This window comes from Squalius cephalus (assembly GCF_949319135.1).
Source record: "Squalius cephalus genome assembly, chromosome: 19".
Classification (NCBI taxonomy): Eukaryota; Metazoa; Chordata; class Actinopteri; order Cypriniformes; family Leuciscidae; genus Squalius; species Squalius cephalus.
In genome coordinates, this window is record NC_137140.1 from 33281178 (window position 1) to 33303650 (window position 22473).

Consider the following 22473-nt stretch of genomic DNA (forward strand, 5'->3'; position numbering starts at 1 on the left):
AATGTATGTACAGTTTTAGAATTGACACAACATCATTAAACACAACAATACGCCATCGCATTCACGACTCTCCTGTGATTAAAGGCGACACTTCCGGTTTTCTTCCCACCGGAGCCTCGCTTTCGATTTCAAAATAACGGCTGCGTGAAATCAGCGTATAGCTTGTGATTGCTGTTAGCCGCTTGTGATTAGTGGTGGGCAAATCGAGGCTTCGTGAAGCAATGAAACAGTTGAACCAAATGGGCCATATTGTTTCGAGGCTTCGAATCAGCATTGTGTGTCTCATATGTAGACCTATAAAATGTATATTCACACAATATTATATTATATTATATTATATTATATTATATTATATTATATTATATTACATTATATTATATTCACATTGAAGCTATTTTTAACATGATTGGCAGTTGTGATTGGGACATTAGGTTGTAGGGCATAGGGCTATGGACTTTCTAAACAGTGTCCCAAAAGTTTGTAATTATATTTCAAACAATGCATACCTTGCTTAGATGGCCCAGCAGTGGCAGTAGCAGGCCTAGGTACAGGGGGAATACCATCCTGCACCCTGCAAAATGTCAGGATGAGTGCTCCTCAAATGGCGCATCATGGATGATGTATTGTTGCAGTAGGCTAGCTGCCGATCACAATACACACATCTCACTTTATTTGGGGTTTCTAAACGGAAATGCTCCCACACCACAGATGTACTCTTCTGGGGAGCCTCCATTTTATCTATCTATCTAAATCTTTCTATCTATGTATCTATCTATATGAATCTATGTATGTATCTAGATATCTATATTCTATGTATCTAGATATGTAGATATGTACCTAGATATGTACCTAGATCCGTATCTAGATATAATCTATCTATGTACCTATATGTATCTATCTATAATCTATCTATGTATTTATATATGTATCTATAATCTATCTATATATGTATCTATCTATCAGTGGCGGCTGGTGAAAAATATCTTAGGTGGGGCTGTCATATTCAGCCAGTTTCAATAGTCTGGTAACCATGGGAGTATTAGGCCTACTTTCTGCCCTTGGTATGTGTATTGTGCTTTGATGATTATTTTGTTCTATTCCTTAACCAAGTCCCAGTGGTTCTCAAAATTTTTAGAGTTGTACCCCATGAGGCTTTACAGTTTTTCTCGATTGCTTAAACACTATAACCAGGCTTTTGAACTAAAATTTAGTTTTCATAACGCCATTTATCAAAAAGCACACCAATTTCACTAAACTATAAACACTATTCCCTGTTTTGACACATGAGTCAGATTTGTTGAACTGTCACTGCAAAACTCTACACACAAATCCCTTCATTTCTCATTGCTTAGACCATGTTGTCATTTAGAAAGCACAAGCATTCAAAATTGTTCACTCAAGTCAGCACAGCTTCAGCTCAGTTAGCACACAATTACCCAAGTGGAAACACTAAGAGTCAAAATTTAACACACATCAATCAGAACCTTCAATAGATATATAAAGGGCCCAAATCAGTTTATTGCGTTTTGGAACAATGGATCCAGAAAGACATGAAGGAAGAGGGATAAGAATGAGGAGGAGGAAGGGCATGGACAAGAAGACAAGCAGTCTCAGATGAAATTCAAGCCACTCTAGTTGCCCATGTCTTTATCAATGGTATGACTATGAGGGAGGCTTGGCTACGAGTAAGGCCAAATTTGAGTCACTTTACCGTCGCCTCGAGAACCTTCAGGGAGGTGTGATGGCAAACAAAATTCTATCACTGAATAAGAGACAAACATTTCCAATAGTCTTTGATGAGGTTTATTTTCTTGCAAGAAAAGGCCAGCAGTCGTACAGTCACACAGAGTGGCTGCAGAGTGTGACAGTGAAGGAGGGCATCCTTTCTCCTTTATAGTCTTGACTCCCAGAATGTTATCTTTCTAGGTATTTCAACCATATGTGGAACATTCTTAGACGTGTCCATCATATTGTATCCTTGAATGGAGGCCCTCCTGTCACGTCCCAACACTCTTTACCATTCAAATACAATTCGAATTCCATATTAGAATATGGTTTGTGTGTGCCCTTTTACTGTCCTATGTTGGTCACACACATCTTACTGTAAGTAAATATAAAAAAAAATTTAGAGGAGAGAGTAAAAAAAAAAAGTAAAAAAAAGCAACATAACTTACCAGTTTTGGAAATGTTGTTTTGAAATTATTGCACCAGTGTGTTAGACTATGTTGTAGTGTTAGGGTGACCACCCGTCCCGCGTAGCGCGTGCGCGCACAGCGTTTGAAGCCCAATTCACGCGTCCCGCAAATTGAGACCGTGTCACGCATAATCTATGCTTGCTCAAAAAAAAAGTTGGTCGCTCTATATACTCGAGCCCCAAGCAGACAAACGAACATTACTTGACAGTTCAACACGCTATTGTTGCCACACAAACCCCTCAGTTGAACTGCTGACTAGGTTGTTGTCAACTTTTTCGTTGTTGTCATGACAGCGCACGCACGCGCATACCAGACACACTTTAAGGAACTTTTAGATGCGCGCTTTCCAATTCGAAAAATTCGAGAAAGAGACTGAGTCTGAGAGGCACCACCATCATCAATTAAAAAGAGAAGGTGTAAGTACAAGAAACAAGAATGGGGAAATGAATATTTGTGGCTGAAAGGTGTTGATGGGGATACCGAGAGGGCTTTTTGTGACCTTAACGTCCTTCTCAATCGGACATGGAGGGAGGGGAATACGAGGTCAATCGTATTTTTTTTATATACTTTTTTTTAACTGTTCCTGTGGTGTTGAGCAACTACAATTCCTGTTAATCATATAAATTTATATTATAATTAATTTATTTATTTAAAGTAGCCTAAATAAATTGTAATGAAAAATAAATAAAATTAAATAGTAAATCTTAAGTGGAAGTACATCTGTCAATTCATTGAATGTTCAAAATATTATGAGTCTTTATTTAGAAAAAAAATACACATTGGTTGGCCTATTCATGAGCATACATCAAAAATTACACGTTTAGGAGAATAGGGCATTATTAATACTATGCAAGGTGGTATGTGCTAGAAATGGGTAAACCACTATCAGTGAGTCTGCAAGTGGGGCACCGCCGCGCCAGACAGTGTCCCACATTGTCCCTCAGAAACATACCCCTTGTCCCCCCTTGGGCTTATTAGCAGGTGGTCACCCTATGTAGTGTGTGTGATTTTGAGGGCTTGTGTGTGATGTCTGAGGGCAAAGTTAGGTTTTTCAGCAAGAGTGAATGGTTTTGAGTGTAGAGCTTCATTTTGACCTGAAAATAGGATGTTTGGGGAATTGGGTGAGACGTTATGGATTTGTGTTTATAGTTTTGAGAATACGAGGCATAGTTTCAAGAAATGTGTTTAAGCAATCGAGAAAAACTGTAATATCCTTCTGCGTATCCCCAATCTTCAGTCATACCTTTTTCAGGAAGGGACAATATTTGCCCCCTTAAATCGATTTTTTTCAAGTGCATTTTTACCTTTACAAATACCTTTATAAAATAAATAATGCTTTGAATTAAAAAAAAAAAAAGTTAAATAGATAAATATGCAATGATGGTAAAAACGAAGTTATGCTTTTAAATATTAAATTAAAACCACCAGTAGGTGATGAGTCATCGAGTCATTCATTCAGTAACGAAGCAAGTGGCTGTATTTATGAATTAATCATTGTAGGAGACGCCAAAACAACATTAGTAAAATAGCTAAAATAGCTTAATAGGGCACTTTGACGTAAACTAATATCTATTGCATCCAGTTCAACAATAGAGCAACAGTCTTTCATCTCCATCTCCAGCAGAGAATATGTCTGTTCATTATTTAGTGTTTATGATTTTAGTTTTTTGGGAAGAGCTCAACGCGGAGCAGCAGACGAGATCATGTGTGATCACAAGAATTGAATTGAAATCGTGAAATTATTCAAGCATATTCTTCCATAATTCTCACTCCAAGCTTAACTCAGAAGTTGCCAACCCTGGTTAATAGGTACAACAACAGCAGTCATAACAATAATGTTTGTATATTATTTATTATGTAAAAATATGAAAATATGTTCAGTTTGTTTATTCTGGCAAAAATAAACGATCAGAAAGCCATGCCTAACCTACTTTCACACAGACTGGGCCAACTTCATTGTCAGACATGCTGGCATCAGTAGTAAAGGGAAATAGTAGTGATTATTGTCCATGCCCATGTCCTGACATGATAGCTAAACAATTCATTAACAAGTTGCTTAAGACTTGATTCCTTCATAATACTGCATGAACATGTTAAACATCAAAGGCATGAACCATAAAATCCAGCACAACCTTCAGTTAAAAGAACAACTCATAAATGATAGGAAACGTGTGTCATAATTTATCCACCGCCATATCGTTCCACTTTGTTTCTGTGGAATATAAAAATTGTTAAGAAGAATTCCTCAGATGCTCTTATTAGTGAAAGGGAGGCTGTTGAGCTCAAAACAAGTGCAACAATGCACAAGAAAAGTACCATAAATATCATGTGTGCGCTATTCAGTGTAAGAACCCCAAATTTTCAATCATTATTTGTAATTTTTCATTGAATGGAGAAGAGCAGCGTGCACATTCTGCCAAACGTCATCTTTTGTGTTCCACAGAAGAAAGTCCTACAGGTTTATCACAGCTCTGCAGACTCCATCGGGTCAGATCTCAGGACCAGGCGATCTTCAGCATCTCGTCTACATCCAGAAGTTTCTCCCTGGGTTTTCCCAGGGATTTGCCTCTCTTCTCCTCCTCCGCATTAATCTTCTCCCATTGTGGAAAAAGCACCGTTCTCACACCTGTTGACACGCATGACCCAATGATGAACTCATTTTAATGATGATCATTTTTGACTGTGCAGTAAACTGAAAGAGAACAGGGAATCTAAAATCTTGGAACAAAAACTTTCCATGACAAAACCACCACACCCAGAGCCATAAAAATAACGCAACAGCGGATAAATGTGTGTGAAGCAGTGAGCTGCGTCATGAGGAAGCCTAATCCCATGAGGAAGCCTAACCCCCAGCCTAATCCATTCCCAATGTTAAATTTGTTCCAAAATATTTGTTCAAAGAAAATTCCCACTGCACCGACAGACCAAAGTATGTCGCATCTCAGACGCTTCACAGCCTGACAGACGCCAGCTGAATATGTGCCAACAGAATTAAAACAAGCGCCAGCTAACGCGCTCTAAGACAGAACCACACAAGGCAATCTAAGAATGCATTACGGTGAGCACTGAGAAAAAGATACACCACAAAATTGAAAACGATTTTGTCTCAGACCTTGATTATATGATGAGATCTATGATTATAATTCATATGTATAGCCGAATCATGGCCATGCTGATATTTAGAATAACAGCACTTAAACAGTACGACAGCATTTTAGTGGCATGTTAAAATAATACAAACATTAAAATTAAAAAATTAAAACAACTCAAATTAAATTTGTATTAATGCAGTGATTATTTTTAAATGTATAAATGCCTTTGCACAGCATTTTAGTGCCACGTTAAAATAAAAACATTTTATTTTATTTTAATTAAATGTATAAAGGCATTAACAAATACATTAAACTCAAAATAATATAAAAAATCTATTTGTATTAATGCAACAATGTATTACTTTTATTTTAATGTGAAAAATGACCTCTCTCAGCATTTAGTGCCAGGTTAAAAGTAATATAAACATTAAAAAATAAACTACAATGTGTAACAAATCATGAATGTGTTTATTTTATTTTTATGCATAAATCCCTTATCTCAGCATTTTAGTGCCAGGTTAAAATTTTTATTTAAATAAAAATAAAAATGAATGTATTCGCTTATAAGTCGTAATATTGTGGTATTTCTCAGACTTTGTTCACACAATACTATGCCTTTAATCTCCTAATTATTCTCAAAACATTGATTTATTCTTATAATGTTACAAATTTTTCTTAAATTCTTATAATTTTGTTTTTAATAATCGTACCATGGCACTAAAATACCATCATACTCATGTGTGATACTTCATCTTTTTTGATATTTAATTCTTAGGAATTAATAATAAATAAAAATGGACTATTTTACACAATAACTGGTAAAAAAAGAAGGAAAAAAAACATTAAAAAGTATGTTTTTATGCATATTGTCATTTCTAGTTTAGCAGCATGCTAATGGCAAATACTATTGGTAACAATGAATGTAAAGAGTAGCACTTGTGTGACACACGTCACCTATATAGAGCGCTCGTAATCAGTCACATGATTAGGATGCTGCAGCTCACTAGGTTTTAGTATCGAGTGTGTCTGTGTGAACATGACCTCGTGTTTGCAGAAGAGCAGTGATCGCTTGAGCGCCCGCTTTGTTGACCGACAGATCCACCTCGCCAGCCTCCATATCCTGAATTAAGACACGTGCCGTATCGAAACTGTCGTTCATCGTGGTGGCGATCACACCGGTGGGACCCCGCTTCACCCAGCCACTGCAGTACAGGCCTGCCCAAAATAAACACACACAGTTACAATTACACACTCCATGAGTATCTATACACAAACACCCCTTTCCCACCTGGATAGATGTCAGAAGTTATTTTAGTTAAGTCAACTCAAGTCAAATTTATTTGCAGTGCTTTGTGAGACATAAACTCCTAATTCCTAAAAGTTTATATCCCACAACTTGAACTTTATAACTCACAAATGTTTCTCGGAATTGCCACATAAATATGGCCGCAAAAAAAAAATATTTACTGTTCTTCGACATACAAATTGTGGTTTCCCACTATAATTAAGGCGAGAGGCTTGAGGGACAAAATTACATTCCACAAGTCTCATAAAATACACAATGGCAGACCTCAGTCCCATCCTGAGGAAGAGCTGCAGCTGACGCGGTTATTTTACTACAGTAACAGACACACAGTGAGCAGAAAACAAGAACACAGTACATACAATTACTGTATCTGTCATACAGATGACTCGAAACGTTAACGAATCCAGGTTTGCCACAAGTTACGAAATGGGGCCTTTAAATATATATATATATATATATATATATATATATATACACACACACTACTGGTCAAAAGTTTTAGATCGGAAAGATTTTGTATGTTTTTAAAAGAAGTCTCTTCTGCTCACCAAGCCTGCATTTATTTGATAAAAAAAACTATATAAAAAAAAACGTATTATTGTGAAATATTATGACAATTTCAAATGACTGTTTTCTATTTTAATATATTTTAAACTGTAATTTATTCCTGTGATGAAAGCTGAATGTTCAGCATCATTACTCCAGTCTTCAGTGTCACATGAGCCTTCAGAAATCATTCTAATATGATGATTTGCTGCTCAAAAAACATTCATTATTATTTTCAATGTTGAAAACAGTTTTTTCAAAATTCTTTGATGAATAGAAAGTTCAAAAGAACAGCATTTATTTAAAATAGAATATTTTATAGCATTATATAAATGTCTTTACTGTAACTTTTGATCAGTTTAACTCATCCTTGATTAATAAAAGTATTGATTTATTTTATTTCTTTCCCCCAAAAATAAAATTTAAATTCTTACTGATATATATTATAAATTGGAAAATTATTTAGAGATTGCAAGGGAAGACAAAAACCTTTGAAATTACTAGTTAACGCTATTTTGGGCTCATGATGAGAGTTTTGCTTATTAGATTATGTACGTTGCTTGTTTTAAGTAGTTTATTACTTTGAGCAAAATATAAAAATGGTCCATACTTTTCTCAGTCCCCTTCTATGTGTCATACACGTAGGTCTCTAAACGTAAAAATAAATAAATAAATAATAGCCTGATCTTACCTTTTGACATTCATATCCAGTTAGCAGAAATATGTACTTCTTTTGGTAGATATTGGTTAAAATAATAATATTGGTCTCTCGGGACCCAAGATTCTCATCTTTGATGAATATTTTGAGTGTTTAGGATATTTTCTTTTACAAAGTACTACGGCTGCCCTGATGGAAATGTATAACCGGTCCAGAAAAGTATTGTCCTGACCTCCGCTGGGAAGGGAATATAGAGACCCTGACATAAAGAATAAATGTCACCTAATCTGATGCCCTTTGCCGCATCTTTTCTGAAAAAGCCTTCTGGCTTTGAAGGAAAGTGCAAAAAAGAAAAAAGAATAACATTCTTGTAAAAAACGTCCCTCATGGCCGCATTCTGTCAAGCGCAACTTCCTTCCCTTCACAGCGGTGCGCTGTCATTTCTCCCTAAAACCCAAACGTAACGTCAGAATCTGCACGATCGGTGATTGTTGTAAAATGTAGTCTACTGTTGCTAAACTGCGGGACGCGTTTGATATTAAAAGTACCAAAACTGACGCAATAGACGCTGTTCCAAATGCGGCGCGCGCTCCGAAACACAGCACAACGAGACAAGCTACGTATATTTTGGGCTTCGTGTGCGCATCTAAACGATCAAATATACACAAAAATATGTCAAAATGGCCGTCTTGGAGATTCACGTAAACAGTTTATTCACTTAAATACAGTTTATGTCTTAAATGGGCGTAAATAGCTGGGAGAAAATATGATGCGTAATAATGATTAGATCTGCATTTGGTCTTAAAGAGGCAGCAGTCTAATAAACCTGCTGACGATTGCAGGTCAGTCAGTCTCAAAATCAGTCGCAGCTCTTGAATGAATAATTTTGGCTTTTATAAGCTTTAAGCTATCTATGATAAACTATGCAGTGTTATTTTACATCTGACTTTATTAGATGTCTTTTTAGCCCATATTACTCCGGAACAGTAACGTCAGTAGACATTACTGAAATTAAAGCACTGGGTATATAATTTGTTTATTTGTTTTATTGTATACTTTTTTTGTTTGACCATGTGTTTGTACTTTGTTTTTGGTGTCCTATGTCTTCTGAATATAAAGCACAAAAGCCTGCACCCTTCTGCATAACATAGCCTACATGTTTTATTTGTTTTGTTAAAGCATTGCTTTTTCTTTTGCTGAAGATATTTATTTTAAATTTCAAAATATAAAGCAATATTAATTCTATTCAAAATAATTTTTCCCCCTTTTTTTAATATATCAAAAAGAACCGATAAGAATACCGTTAAAGTACCGGATCGATAAGGAGTATCGGTAAGAGTAGTAATACCGTTAAAACCTTAACGATACCCATCCCTAATGTTGACAGAGCACATATAATCGGATATTAGAGATGTTATTCGGTCTTGCACGTTTACCTCAAGCTTATTAAGAGCCAATCGGATTCCTGTAGCTCTTTTCCCATCAGCCCCGGCGAGAACCTCCACGGGACTGCGAAAGAAGCGGAAACCCCAGGACTTCTCAACTTTATCATCTCTTCCTTCCTTTACAGCCTTCATCATTAACTCCGTCAGTATTTTTCTCAGTCTGGGAAGGTCTAATGAAAACACACACGCACGCACACACACACAACATTGAGTTTCCATGTCCTTGACTTTCCATGACTTTCTAGAGACATAATGATATTTATTCTGTACAAACTGTTTATTCTATCCCCTAAACCTACACTGTAAAAAATTTGCTGTAGTTTTGCAGCTGTTTGCCAGTAACTTACTGTAGATTTAAATTTATGTTATTTACTGGCAACAGTTTGTTCAAAGTTAAATGAACATTAAACATTAACAAGTCTTTGTCTTTAAAGAATAAAATTATAAAATAACAATCTAATGCAAAGCATTCTGGGAACCAGAAATCTTCATCAACCTTTTTCTGTTTTTTTCCTTCAGATTTTGGTTCCCAGAATGCTTTGCATGAGGATGTTATTTTAGTTTTATTCTGTAAAGATAAAGACTTGTTAATGTTTAATGTTCATTTAATTTTGAACAAATTGTTGCCAGTAAATAACATAATTTTAAATCTACAGTAAGTTACTGGCAAGTAGCTGCCAGTAATACTGTAATTTCTACAGATTTTTCTAACAGTGTACCCATCACAGAAAACTTTCTGCATTTTTACATAAAAAAAAAAAAAAAAAAAAAAAAAAAATATATATATATATATATATATATATATATACAAAAAAAATCAAAACAATTTAGTATGATTTATAAGCTGTTTTCCTTATGGGGACCAAAAAAATGTACCCACAAAATTTCTGGTATTACTATTCTTGTGGAGACGTCCCCATAACATAGGGTTTACCAGGACCACTCACACTCACACTCACACACACACACACACACACACACACACACACACACACACGCACGCATGCACGCACACACACACAGACACACGCTGGCACATCTATCATTATGAGGACATTCCTAATGACATTTCTAGTCCATAACCCTAAACCTACCCATCACACAAAACTGATCTGCATTATTACATTTTTAATGAAAAATTATTTAGTATGTTTATTTAGCGTTATAAATTACAATGACATCGGGATGTCCTCATGACCTGAACCTTGAGTGTAAAGGGGCTATCCATTAATAAATTGAAATTGAAATTAAATGCCACACACTTTGAAGTCTTTATGCCCTAGATCACTACATCTCATCCATCAAATGTACTTTCCAATCTGGTAATGTTTATTTAGAGGAATGCAAAGAGGAGTAAAAGTCCCTAAAGTACCAGAATGCAGTAGATCTAGATCCACAAGATTAAAGCAGGTTTTCCCCCAGAATATCAGGTTTACAAAGATGTGAACTTAGATAAAGTTTTTTTTTTTCTTTTTTTTTTTTTTTTGGCAAGTCACTCACTGTATAGAGCAAATCGTTACGGTTGGCTGATGTTTTTGAAAAACACTACGATTAAAAATTAAAAAATAAAACTGTCTGAAGTAAAATCAAAAGACTATAAAAGAACATTAAGATATACGTTTATGTCTTCACAAATGCACCAAGTTGGACATACACTACTGTTCAAAAGTTTGATGTCGGTCTCTTCTGCTCATCCAGGTTGCATTTATTTGATGAAAAATGCAGTAAATCAGTAATGTTGTGAAATATTATTGCAATTTAAAATCACTGTTTTCGATTTAATATATAGTAAAATGTAATGTATTCCTGTGATGAAAGCTGAATGTTCAGCATCATTACTCCAGTCTTCAATGTCACATGATCCTAACATGATGATTTGCTGCTCAAGAAACATTTAATATTATCATCAATGTTGAAAACGATTGTTATGCTTCATATTTTTGAGGAAATCGTGATACATTTTTGAATTAAAAGAAAGTAAAAAACAAAAATATAGAAATTTCTATATAGAAATCTTTTAAAACATTATATATGTCTTTACTGCCACTTTTCATCAAATTAATGCATCCTTGCTGAATAAACGTATTAATTTCTTAAATAAAAAAATCCCATTGACTCCAAGCTTTTAAAAATGGTAGTTTATGCAAAAAAAGTTATTAGAAGTTAAAGTTATTCTTATCTGTGACCGAACAACTATTACAAAAACAGCATCATATCGAAATTCAAGTTTGGAGGACAGAATTCACAGGAATGATATAAACATCTTCCGGTCTCCTGTATCTGCACGACATCTGTTTCACAACAAAAAGTCCCAAGACTCCTTGCTTATAAACAACAGCTAACTTGTGTTTGTGTTTTTGTCATGCGTAGTTACTAAAAGGACAGAGCCAAAGCTGGGAAAGATTACTGATAGTATTTAAGTTCATTGCCACATCAGTGTTTCACACTGAAATTTGTCCATACAACAAAAACTACTATAAAAGCAGTCAGTGTGCATTATTAATTTATATAATTAACTATTATGTTAAATGCATTTATGGCAGTTTTATGTTTTAATTTTTGGAGCCCAACAACATAATTCCCTGTCCTTGATCATTATGTATTACATCTTCTTTTGGGTTTCACAGATGAAAGTAAGTCATACAGGTTTGGATTGGCAAGAGGGTGAGTAAATGATGGCAGATTTTTATTTTTAGGTGAACAAACCCTTCAGTTGTGATGCTTTTTACCTTTCAAAGCTTCTGCGATGCCCTCAAAGTCATTGGGCAGCATGTCGGCTCTGGTGTTGGGCAGATTCACCATCTCTCGGAGTTCCTGAAGACCAAATAAACAGTCCTATTGCCTGCGGCCTTATACAGTCTTTACGAACCCTTTCACTTGCAAAGTCAATAAACAATACAATCATGTATCATATTTCATGAGTGTTTTTCCATTATGCAAGACATTGTTTAGAACAGGTTCCTCTGCTTAATCTTCTTAATCTTCTGCTTATCACCTGCCAAATGAATTAATTCACTCCGAGGGTGTAAAACAGGAGGAGTCGTACCTTGATGGTACACGCGATTTGAAGAGGCCCTCGCCGGCCTACGATCAAAACCCTTCTCACATTACTGCCCGCCAACACTGCCAGTGAATTCTGGGTAATATCGGTCTCCTGTAAGAGAAAGCCAGAGAAGATAGCAGTTGGGTTCACATTACTGCACATACATTAGGTAAACTGATTGTGTAATTAAAACAGGAAAGTGTGGTTTAAAGTAAAAAAATGCACTTTTCTCAGCTTTTCTGAATGGCATATTTTAAAGGGGTCATATAATGGTACATGCACTTTTGCAAGTTGATTGTACTGAAGTGTGTGTTGGCAGTGCCTGTACACAAGCATCATAAAATGATAAAAATCCATCCAGTGTTTTTTTTTTTAAATCTACTTATATGTTTTACCCTCTCTCAAATCAAGCCGTTCGACCTTGTAACGTCACACGGTCGGACGCCCCTCCCACGATTGTTGATTGACAGCAGCGTTTCAACACAGACCTGCCCTCGCTCATGAGCTGTCTGTCATCATAGTCTGCGCGTCATTGTTGATACGCTGGAGCACTGTCTAATGGCGTCTAAGCGATTGTGGTGTTCTGTTCTTGGGTGTAATAACGAACACAGCAGTCATTTTGATGTTTCTAAATCAGAACCGCTGAAGACGGAGTGGCAGAGTTTTGTTTTGTTTTAGAAGGGAATATTCCCCGCGATCAATGTCAATGCTTTCATGTTTGCGCAAAGCATTTCACACACCAGACTGCTTTATAAACGAGGTCAGTAAAGCTGGTTTTGCTAAGAAGCTGCACCTGAAAAAAGGATCGGTACCAACTATTTGTGTTCCTGCTGCACCTCCAGAAGAAGAAGTGAGTGTAACGTTTTATTAACCTTTAGAAAAAGAACTAAAAACATTGCTCTGGTGCAGTCAGTGGAACGGGCTCTTTAAATTTTCGCGCTGATGTGACCGCGCATGTTACGTGACAATACCAGAGCCCGTCTTTTAAAACACTTCAAACCCTCTCACAGTTTAATCTGACCCCAATTTTATTCTTGTAACGCTTCCGATTAGGCCGATTGTTACAATAGAAACATGAGGGTGGTCTCATTTTGACATGATTGGCAGCAAACAGCCAATCATGAATCACCTCAACACTTCCTAGCCCCTCCCTAGCAACCATTGCCAAGCGCCTTAGCAACCAAAATCCAAAGAGGGATATCTTCCATTCTGAATGTCACAGAGGCATGGGAGTTGGTTTATATCATTCATATTGACAAGCAGCCTTTGGAGTTTCATGATTGGTAGCTGCCAAGCCACTCCCTAGCAACCAAATAGAGTACCCTAGCAACCAAAATCTAAAGAGGGATATCTTCCATTCTGAATGTCACAGAGGCATGGGAGTTGGATTATATCATTCATACTGCCTCACACATTTAAATTACAAATGGCCTCGCCCACTATTACGGTAAAAATAAGGTGGATATCTCTCAGATCTTCATGAAAGTAAATACAGTGCAATTCTGGATAATATCTGTTTCCTGTAAGCAAAAGTCAGAGAGAATAGCAATTGCATCCACATTAGAGAATCAAAACAGGAAAGGGTGGTTTAAAAATGTAGCTCTGTTCAGCAGGGATGTTTAAAGATTATAATTACAAATCTCTTCTCTGAAAGCAAAGCATTTTGGGGGAATTGATTAATAAAATCATCTCTGTATGACAGGCATTGAAAGGGATGGGTTGAAAAATAAGTAATACTTGTACTGATGATCATTCAATATGTTCATTATTTCATATTGACTTCATAAAGAAAGGCCTGACCTTGACCTCAGGGTGATCAGGCGCGACCCCAAACCGCACCAGTCCAAACGGCACCGGCAGCCGCTCATAGATATCTACAACTGCATCTTGCCGAGCCTGAAAGTGACATAAACAACCGCAATCGTGGTTTGTGGTAAACAATGGAAGACACTGAAAGTGATGAATTTGACTACACAGAACACAGAACTAAACATCAGCATTTAAAACCCTCTGAAGGCACTTTTCTCCAAAGCACTTGTGATTCGACCTGTAATTCCTCTTTTTTTATCATCTTTTTTGTGCATCTACGCGGGTTCACGCAGACTTTCCTCCCTCCCCGCTGAACGCCAGCGATTACTAATTCGTGAAATGCACTCCCGTTGGTTGAGCGCGGTAAAGTTCGTTTCAGGTTCGATATTAGCCGGACATTTGTTCTATAGGGTCGGTAGTCTAACAAAGATATCAATAGCAAGATTAGTTTTAACATTATGTGAAGATTGTATATCGACATGATGAAATATTCGTTCAAAATCATTCACGCATTAATGCTGCATAATTATACCTGAGAATGCTTTGACGCGTTTCCACAGCGCACGATGCTTAAGGGAACGTCTGCCAATTCCACCAACTGCGTTAAACGTAGTCTATAATTTGTAATATTTAAAATTACTTTTAACATTTAAAAACAGACGTTTTCAAATCCCAAAGCTTGCAGAAGGTTCCTATGGCAATACTGACTTAGGCTACAGCTTTCCTGGTAGCCTTGAGTAAATTAACATGTCTAAGAAAATGATTCATAAAACGTATAAATATCAGTTGAGCCTATGTTTATTTTCGTCACTGACACAGACGAAAATGAAAAGACTATCAGTCAAAGTTCAGCTTTAGGAGAGGTAGAAATAGGCCAGGATAAGAATACTGAGAGAATAAGAAATATGAAGATGAGGAGAGAGCAGGTATTGACAAATAATCTAATGACAAGGTTTTAAAGCTAGCCTATTTCTTATAATTTTATGGCCTTCAAAAGTCCTAAATTGCACATATGTAGGTCAGAGAAATCCAAATTTTCTCGGGGGAGCATGCCCCCGATCCCCCTAACTACGGGGGCCTTGAGTCTTGTTGCCCAGGGCACAAGAAAATGTTAATCCGGCCCTGAGTGAATGCTCAACTGTCTACAGCTATTGCTCAACAAGGACATTTAGCCTAGTTTGATTAAATTATAAGGATTAATTTATTTGAAGAGAAGTTAGCGAAAATAAATTGCATAATTTTCCCAACATCATTGTCATTCCAAACTGTATGACTTCTTTCTTCCGTGGACCACAAAAGCAGAAGTTCTTATTCATGTTTTTCCTTCCCATTATGACATTTGGATGATTGACAGCTTTCAAGCAGGGCTGCCAACTCTCATGCATTCAGCTCACATTATTGACACATTTCACACGCTAGGCCTATGACGCCACACATTCATTTTCTCACGCAGAGAAAAATCCCAAAGCAAAGAGGACACTAACACCGACAGACAAGTGAACGCAGGTTACTTTAATTATGAAACAAATTATCCACTCTCAGATTATGTCGATTTTATTACGAAATTCAAACAAACCGTTTTGGCGCTTGTAAATGTGAGGTGACAGATCGCTGTAGTGCGTCAGATCAAGCGGCACGTGAGCCGATCTCTTACTCTTTACTACTAGATAATAGTAAGCTAAATAAACATGAATGAGCTATAGGTATGTTGAAAGATATACAGTAGGCTAGACTTACCGAAATGTATATTCCTCATAATATAGTATAGAGTAGCACTATTTTGCTAAATATGTGCACTATATTACATAGGCCTATAGGCTATTTTACGTATCATTAAAATATTATAACATTGTTATTGCAATAAAAACCGCGTTATATTTGAGTTGTTATTTTTAACCTTTAATAATAATAGCCTACCAGCTTACGGGGCTCCTTGTAGGCTATGTTTACAGTATAGGTGATTTATTTATTTTTTTATTTTTTTGAGAAAAATGAACATGTAGCCTATCTACTGTACCTAATATTTATCCAAACGAATTGATATTGAATCAAGATCGGAATCAAATCACAAGAATTGAATTGAAATCATGAAATTTGTGTCAAGCAATAATAAAAACAGTACCACCCATTGAAAACATAGTAACATATTGTCACTAAACTTAATCAAATTCTATCTAGTTACCAAATGTTTTGACAGTCACAAAACAATCAAAAAACACTTATTTGTGATTGTGTATTTTTTTTATACAATTATTCTTTGATGGTTCGGATTACAGTCTGGGGTTGAGAAGTCTATGTTCTTATTTAGTTGGATGGAGTTGGAATTAAACCTAGACTTATTTTAAAAACAGGGAAAAGTCTGCTGTGAAGAGGAGAGTCTGTTGCACCAATGTTAGGGGACTGGGACTTAAGTTTTTGTTGCTGTTAATGAAACAATAAAAATGTATGTCATTGGCTGTGTGATATTGTCATTTCATACATTTTATAAAATCAAAAAGGCACTCAATGCCATGCTGTGTCGATTATGCATGCACTCCACTTTGTGTTGTGCCTTTAACAGCATCCATATTCAGTACATTCACGGCCTCTTGTAGCTTATACCTGCAGTTTTTTTGCTATGGGCGATTTTCCTTGAAAAAGTGTCACGGTTCATGAATTCACTGTTTTCTTCGTGTCTCGTGTATTTGTTGTTCTGTGTGTGTGGGTGTGTGTGAGTGGGCGTTACCGCTCGTTTCAGCTGATCAGCGCGCCAGCTGATCTCATTTCCCGCACCAGCTGCTGCCTATTTACTCACATATAAATTCTCATCGCACTCTCCTCTCTTTGTCAGATCGTTGTTTGATGTCTCCAGTGTTTGATCCAGTCCAGTCGGAGTTTCAGTTCGTGTCCTCGTTTCCTGTTCCTTGTTCAACTGGTTTTCGTTTTCATCTGGATTCTTCACTGTTTCGTCACCTCAATACTTATCCTTTGCCGTTGATGTCTTCAGCTTTCGAAAGGTTGCAGGGAGCGTCTATCTTCACTAAATTGGACTTACGTAATGCTTATCATTTGGTCCGCATTAGGAAGGGGGATGAGTGGAAGACTGCTTTTAACACCCCCAGGGGGCACTTTGAATACTTGGTCATGCCTTTTGGGTTGTCCAACTCCCCAGCAGTCTTCCAGGCACTCGTCAACGACGTGCTGCGAGATATGGTCGACCAGTTCATTTATGTCTACCTGGATGACATATTGATAGTTTCATCTTCTCTCCAGGAACATGTGCAGCACGTCCGACGAGTGCTTCAGAGGTTGCTAGAGAATGGGCTTTTTGTCAAGGCGGAGAAATGCGTTTTTCATGCACAGTCTGTTCCTTTCCTAGGATACATTGTGTCGTCTGAGGGAATACGTATGGATCCTGAGAAGGTTAGGGCTGTGGTGGAATGGCCAAATCCAGATTCCCGTAAGGCCCTACAGAGGTTTCTGGGGTTCGCCAATTTCTACCGGCGGTTTATTCGCAACTTCAGCCAACTAGCCTCACCCTGCCTTGACCTCCCCCAGAACTACGTTCAGGTGGTCAGACGCAGCATGAGGCTGCGTTTGCCAAACTGAAGGGCTGCTTTGTTTCAGCCCCCATCCTCATTGCCCCTGATCTATCACGTTAGTTCGTGGTGGAGGTCGACGCGTCAGAGGTGGGGGTAGGTGCAGTGATATCCCAGCGTTCTCCCACAGACGACAGGATGCATCCATGCGCGTTTTTGTCTCATCGTTTGTCCCCTGCCGAACGCAATTATGACATTGGTAACAGAGAGTTCTTGGCAGTCAAGTTAGCATTGGAGGAGTGGCGCCACTGGTTAGAAGGGTCGGGGGTACCTTTTAGCGTCTGGACCGACCATAAGAATCTGGAATATATTAAGACTGCCAAAAGATTGAACTCCAGGCAGGCTCGGTGGGCATTTTTTTTTCGGACGTTTTGATTTTACTCTCTCGTACCGCCCGGGTTCCAAGAACATCAAACCCGATTCTTTATCGCGCATTTTTGACCGTTCCGAACGCCCGTCTACTCCCGAGTGCATTTTGCCCGAGACCCTATTTGTCTCCACACTCGTATGGGAGGTCGAATCGAAGGTCAAGACGGCCTTGAAAGGGGTAACGCCTCCGCCCGGTTGTCCACTGAACCGTTTATTTGTACCGGAGGGATTACGGTCTGACGTCATTCAGTGGGGGCATTGTTCCAATGTAGCTTGTCATCCAGGAGTTAGTCGTACCAAGTTTTTGGTTAAGCAACGATTCTGGTGGCCGCTTATGGCTCGTGATGTCCACAGTTTTGTTTTGGCTTGCTCAGTTTGTGCCATTGGTAAGACCTCCAATCGACCCCCAGATGGGTTTCTTCAACCGCTGCCTGTCCCTTCGAGACCCTGGTCCCATATTGCGCTAGATTTTATTACCGCCCTCTCGAGGCAACACGGTAGTTTTGACCGTGGTGGACCGGTTCTCGAAGGCGGCCCATTTCATTCCCTTGCCCAAATTACCCTCAGCCAAGGAGACAGCGTTGACCGTCGTTGATCACGTCTTTCGCTTACATGGCCTCCCGACAGACGTGGTTCCCTCCGCTCACGCCTTCGTCCAGAGGTGTCACCGCACTTGGACTAGAGCCCGTGAGACTCTACTCCAAATGGGGGAGCGCACCAAGGCCAAAGCCGATTGCCACCGGTCTAGGCCTCCCGTATACGTCGTGGGTCAAAAAGTGTGGCTTTCTACCAAGAACATTCCTCTCCGCTCCGTTTCTAATAAACTGGCTCCGAAATTTATCGGCCCGTTCACTGTCACCAAGATCATTAGTCCGGTGGCAGTCCGCCTCAAACTCCCTCCAGTGTACAGGAGGATTCATCCCGCCTTCCATGTTTCCAAAATAAAACCCGTGTTTCGTTCTTGTATTAATCCGCCTGCCCCGGTCCCCCCCCCCGCCGCGACTCGTAGAAGGGTAACCTAGGGTAATTATTCTGCAAGTCACCTTGAATGCGTCCACATGTGTCCTTGTGTTTATTTTTTGCACATAGAGACACGATAAGATGTCAAATGAAGATCATAGCCGATAAGAAAGACAGCAACACTTCCAGATGAGGGTTTTTTTTCTTTCTGATGCGGCAACAAGATTTAGTGAATAGGTTTGAAATAACTATGAAGGTAAATATCCTCAACTCAATGGTTGTTTTTAACCATGCAATCACGAAAGGAAGCGACAGAAGTGAACACACACACCAAATAAATAGCAACTTTTATTGATTAGTTTAGGAACCACTAAATATCGCAGAACAAATGATACATTCCTTGGGTTGAGTGCACTGGACTGAAGCTGTTGACAAACACGCATGGCTGGATAATGAAGTTAGAAACAAAACTTGAGTGAAACTTGAGTGAAAGAATAGGCTATCGGTGCTTTCTTACAATACAAAGAATGTGAACAACTTCCTCTTGCATGTTCAAACATGAAGATGAGATTTCAAGGAACATGCATTTCAGTGTTAAGTTATTTTAGGATTACATTTCAGAAACAAATTAAGCATCCTACTAACAAACAGCTGAAGAAGTGCCTTATTTAAAGAAGAAACATATCACTCTTATTCTTTGACTTCTTTTGGAAAGTGAGGCAAAACCTTCATGACTTGTTAAACTGTCAATAAAACAAAAGTAATCTAAATGAACACCTGCGAAAGGCTGGCGTCTGTATCAAGATTTTATCGTTTCCAGTTTACTGGCCATGTGCATTTAAGAGCTATCAAATTATCTCGAATGAATAACGCACATAAATAGAGCAGCACTGTGCATTTTACTTAGCGCACTACAAACATGAACTTGAACACATGCGAGAATGTGTTCATTTGTTTTTACAGTAAAGTATCCAGGATGCAGTAATATTTACAAATGCTCTAGGCTAAATGAAACAATTTCACATGCCCCCGATACCCCCTAACTACGGGGGGCCTTGAGTCTTGTTGCCCAGGGCACAGGAAATTGTTAATCCGGCCCTGAGTGAATGGAAATAACACAGTTATTGCTCAACTGTCTACAGCTATTGCTCAACAAGGACATTCAGCCTATTTTGATTAAATTATAAGGATTCATTTATTTGAAGAGAAGTTAGCGAAAATAAATTGCATAATTTTCCCAACATCATTGTCATTCCAAACTGTATGACTTCTTTCTTCCATGGACCACAAAAGCAGAAGTTCTTATTCATGTTTTTCCTTCCCATTATGACATTTGGATGATTGACAGCTTTCAAGCAGGGCTGCCAACTCTCATGCATTCAGCTCACATTATTGACACATTTCACACGCTAGGCCTATGACGCCACACATTAATTTTTCTCACGCAGAGAAAAATCCCAAAGCAAAGAGGACACTAACACCGACAGACATGTGAACGCAGGTTACTTTAATTATGAAACAAATTATCCACTCTCAGATTCTGTCGATTTTATTACGAAATTCAAACAAACCGTTTTGGCGCTTGTAAATGTGAGGTGACAGATCGCTGTAGTGCGTCAGATCAAGCGGCACGTGAGCCGATCTCTTACTCTTTACTACTAGATAATAGTAGGCTAAATAAACACGAATGAGCTATAGGTATGTTGAAAGATATACAGTAGGCTAGACTTACCGAAATGCATATTCCTCATAATATAGTATAGAGTAGCACTATTTTGCTAAATATGTGCACTATATTACATAGGCCTATAGGCTATTTTACATATCATTAAAATATTATAACATTGTTATTGCAATAAAAACCGCGTTATATTTGAGTTGTTATTTTTAACCTTTAATAATAATAGCCTACCAGCTTACGGGGCTCCTTGTAGGCTATGTTTACAGTAGCCTATAGGTGATTTTTTTTTTTTTTTTTTTTTTGAGAAAAATGAACATGTAGCCTATCTACTGTACCTAATATTTATCCAAACGAATTGATATTGAATCAAGATCGGAATCAAATCACAAGAATTGAATTGAAATCATGAAATTTGTGTCAAGCAATAATAAAAACAGTACCACCCATTGTAAACATAGTAACATATTGTCACTAAACTTAATCAAATTCTATCTAGTTACCAAATGTTTTGACAGTCACAAAACAATCAAAAAACACTTATTTGTGATTGTGTATTTTTTTTATACAATTATTCTTTGATGGTTCGGATTACAGTCTGGGGTTGAGAAGTCTATGTTCTTATTTAGTTGGATGGAGTTGGAATTAAACCTAGACTTATTTTAAAAACAGGGAAATGTCTGCTGTGAAGAGGAGTCTGTTGCACCAATGTTAGGGGACTGGGACTCAAGTTTTTGTTGCTGTTAATGAAACAATAAAAATGTATGTCATTGGCTGTGTGATATTGTCATTTCATACATTTTCTAAAATCAAAAAGGAACTCAATGCCATGCTGTGTCGATTATGCACTCCACTTTGTGTTGTGCCAAACAGCATCCATATTCAGTGCATTCACGGCCTCTTGTAGCTTATACCTGTGACAGTTTAGTTTTTTAGCTATGGGCGATTTTCCTTGAAAGAGAAACTCAACCGTGAATTATTCAGCAAGTCACCTTGAATGCGTCCACAGGTGTCCTTGTGTTTATTTTTTGCACATAGAGACACGATAAGATGTCAAATGAAGATCACAGCTGATAAGAAAGACAGCAACACCTCCAGATGAGGGTTTTTTTTCTTTCTGATGCGGCAACAAGATTTAGTGAATAGGTTTGAAATAACTATGAAGGTAAATATCCTCAACTCAATGGGTGTTTTTAACCATGCAATCACGAAAGGAAGCGACAGAAGTGAACACACACACCAAATAAATAGCAACTTTTATTGATTAGTTTAGGAACCACTAAATATCGCAGAACAAATGATACATTCCTTGGGTTGAGTGCACTGGACTGAAGCTGTTGACAAACACGCATGGCTGGATAATGAAGTTAGAAACAAAACTTGAGTGAAACTTGAGTGAAAGAATAGGCTATCGGTGCTTTCTTACAATACAAAGAACGTGAACAACTTCCTCTTACATGTTCAAACATGAAGATGAGATTTCAAGGAACATGCGTTTCAGTGTTAGGTTATTTTAGGATTACATTTCAGAAACAAATTAAGCATCCTACTAACAAACAACTGAGGAAGTGCCTTATTTAAAGAAGAAACACATCACTCTTATTCTTTGACTTCTTTTGGAAAGTGAGGCAAAACCTTCATGACTTGTTAAACTGTCAATAAAACAAAAGTAATCTAAATGAACACCTGCGAAAGGCTGGCGTCTGTATCAAGATTTTATCGTTTCCAGTTTACTGGCCATGTGCATTTAAGAGCTATCAAATTATCTCGAATGAATAACGCACATAAATAGAG

At 37.7% G+C, this 22473-nt stretch overlaps 1 protein-coding gene across 1 annotated transcript; it reads right to left on the reverse strand.

Moving 5' to 3' along the window:
• Positions 1 to 4537: 4537 nt before the first annotated feature.
• On the reverse strand, positions 4538 to 18973 carry LOC307146690 (NADPH:adrenodoxin oxidoreductase, mitochondrial-like; the record flags this gene model as incomplete). Its single annotated transcript, XM_079850900.1, has 8 exons — positions 4538 to 4821; positions 6329 to 6502; positions 8080 to 8125; positions 9234 to 9412; positions 11972 to 12056; positions 12289 to 12396; positions 14086 to 14181; positions 18803 to 18973. The coding sequence occupies 8 exons, from the start codon at positions 18971 to 18973 to the stop codon at positions 4691 to 4693; spliced, it is 990 nt and encodes a 329-aa protein (XP_079707026.1). The 3' UTR covers positions 4538 to 4690.
• Positions 18974 to 22473: the final 3500 nt, after the last annotated feature.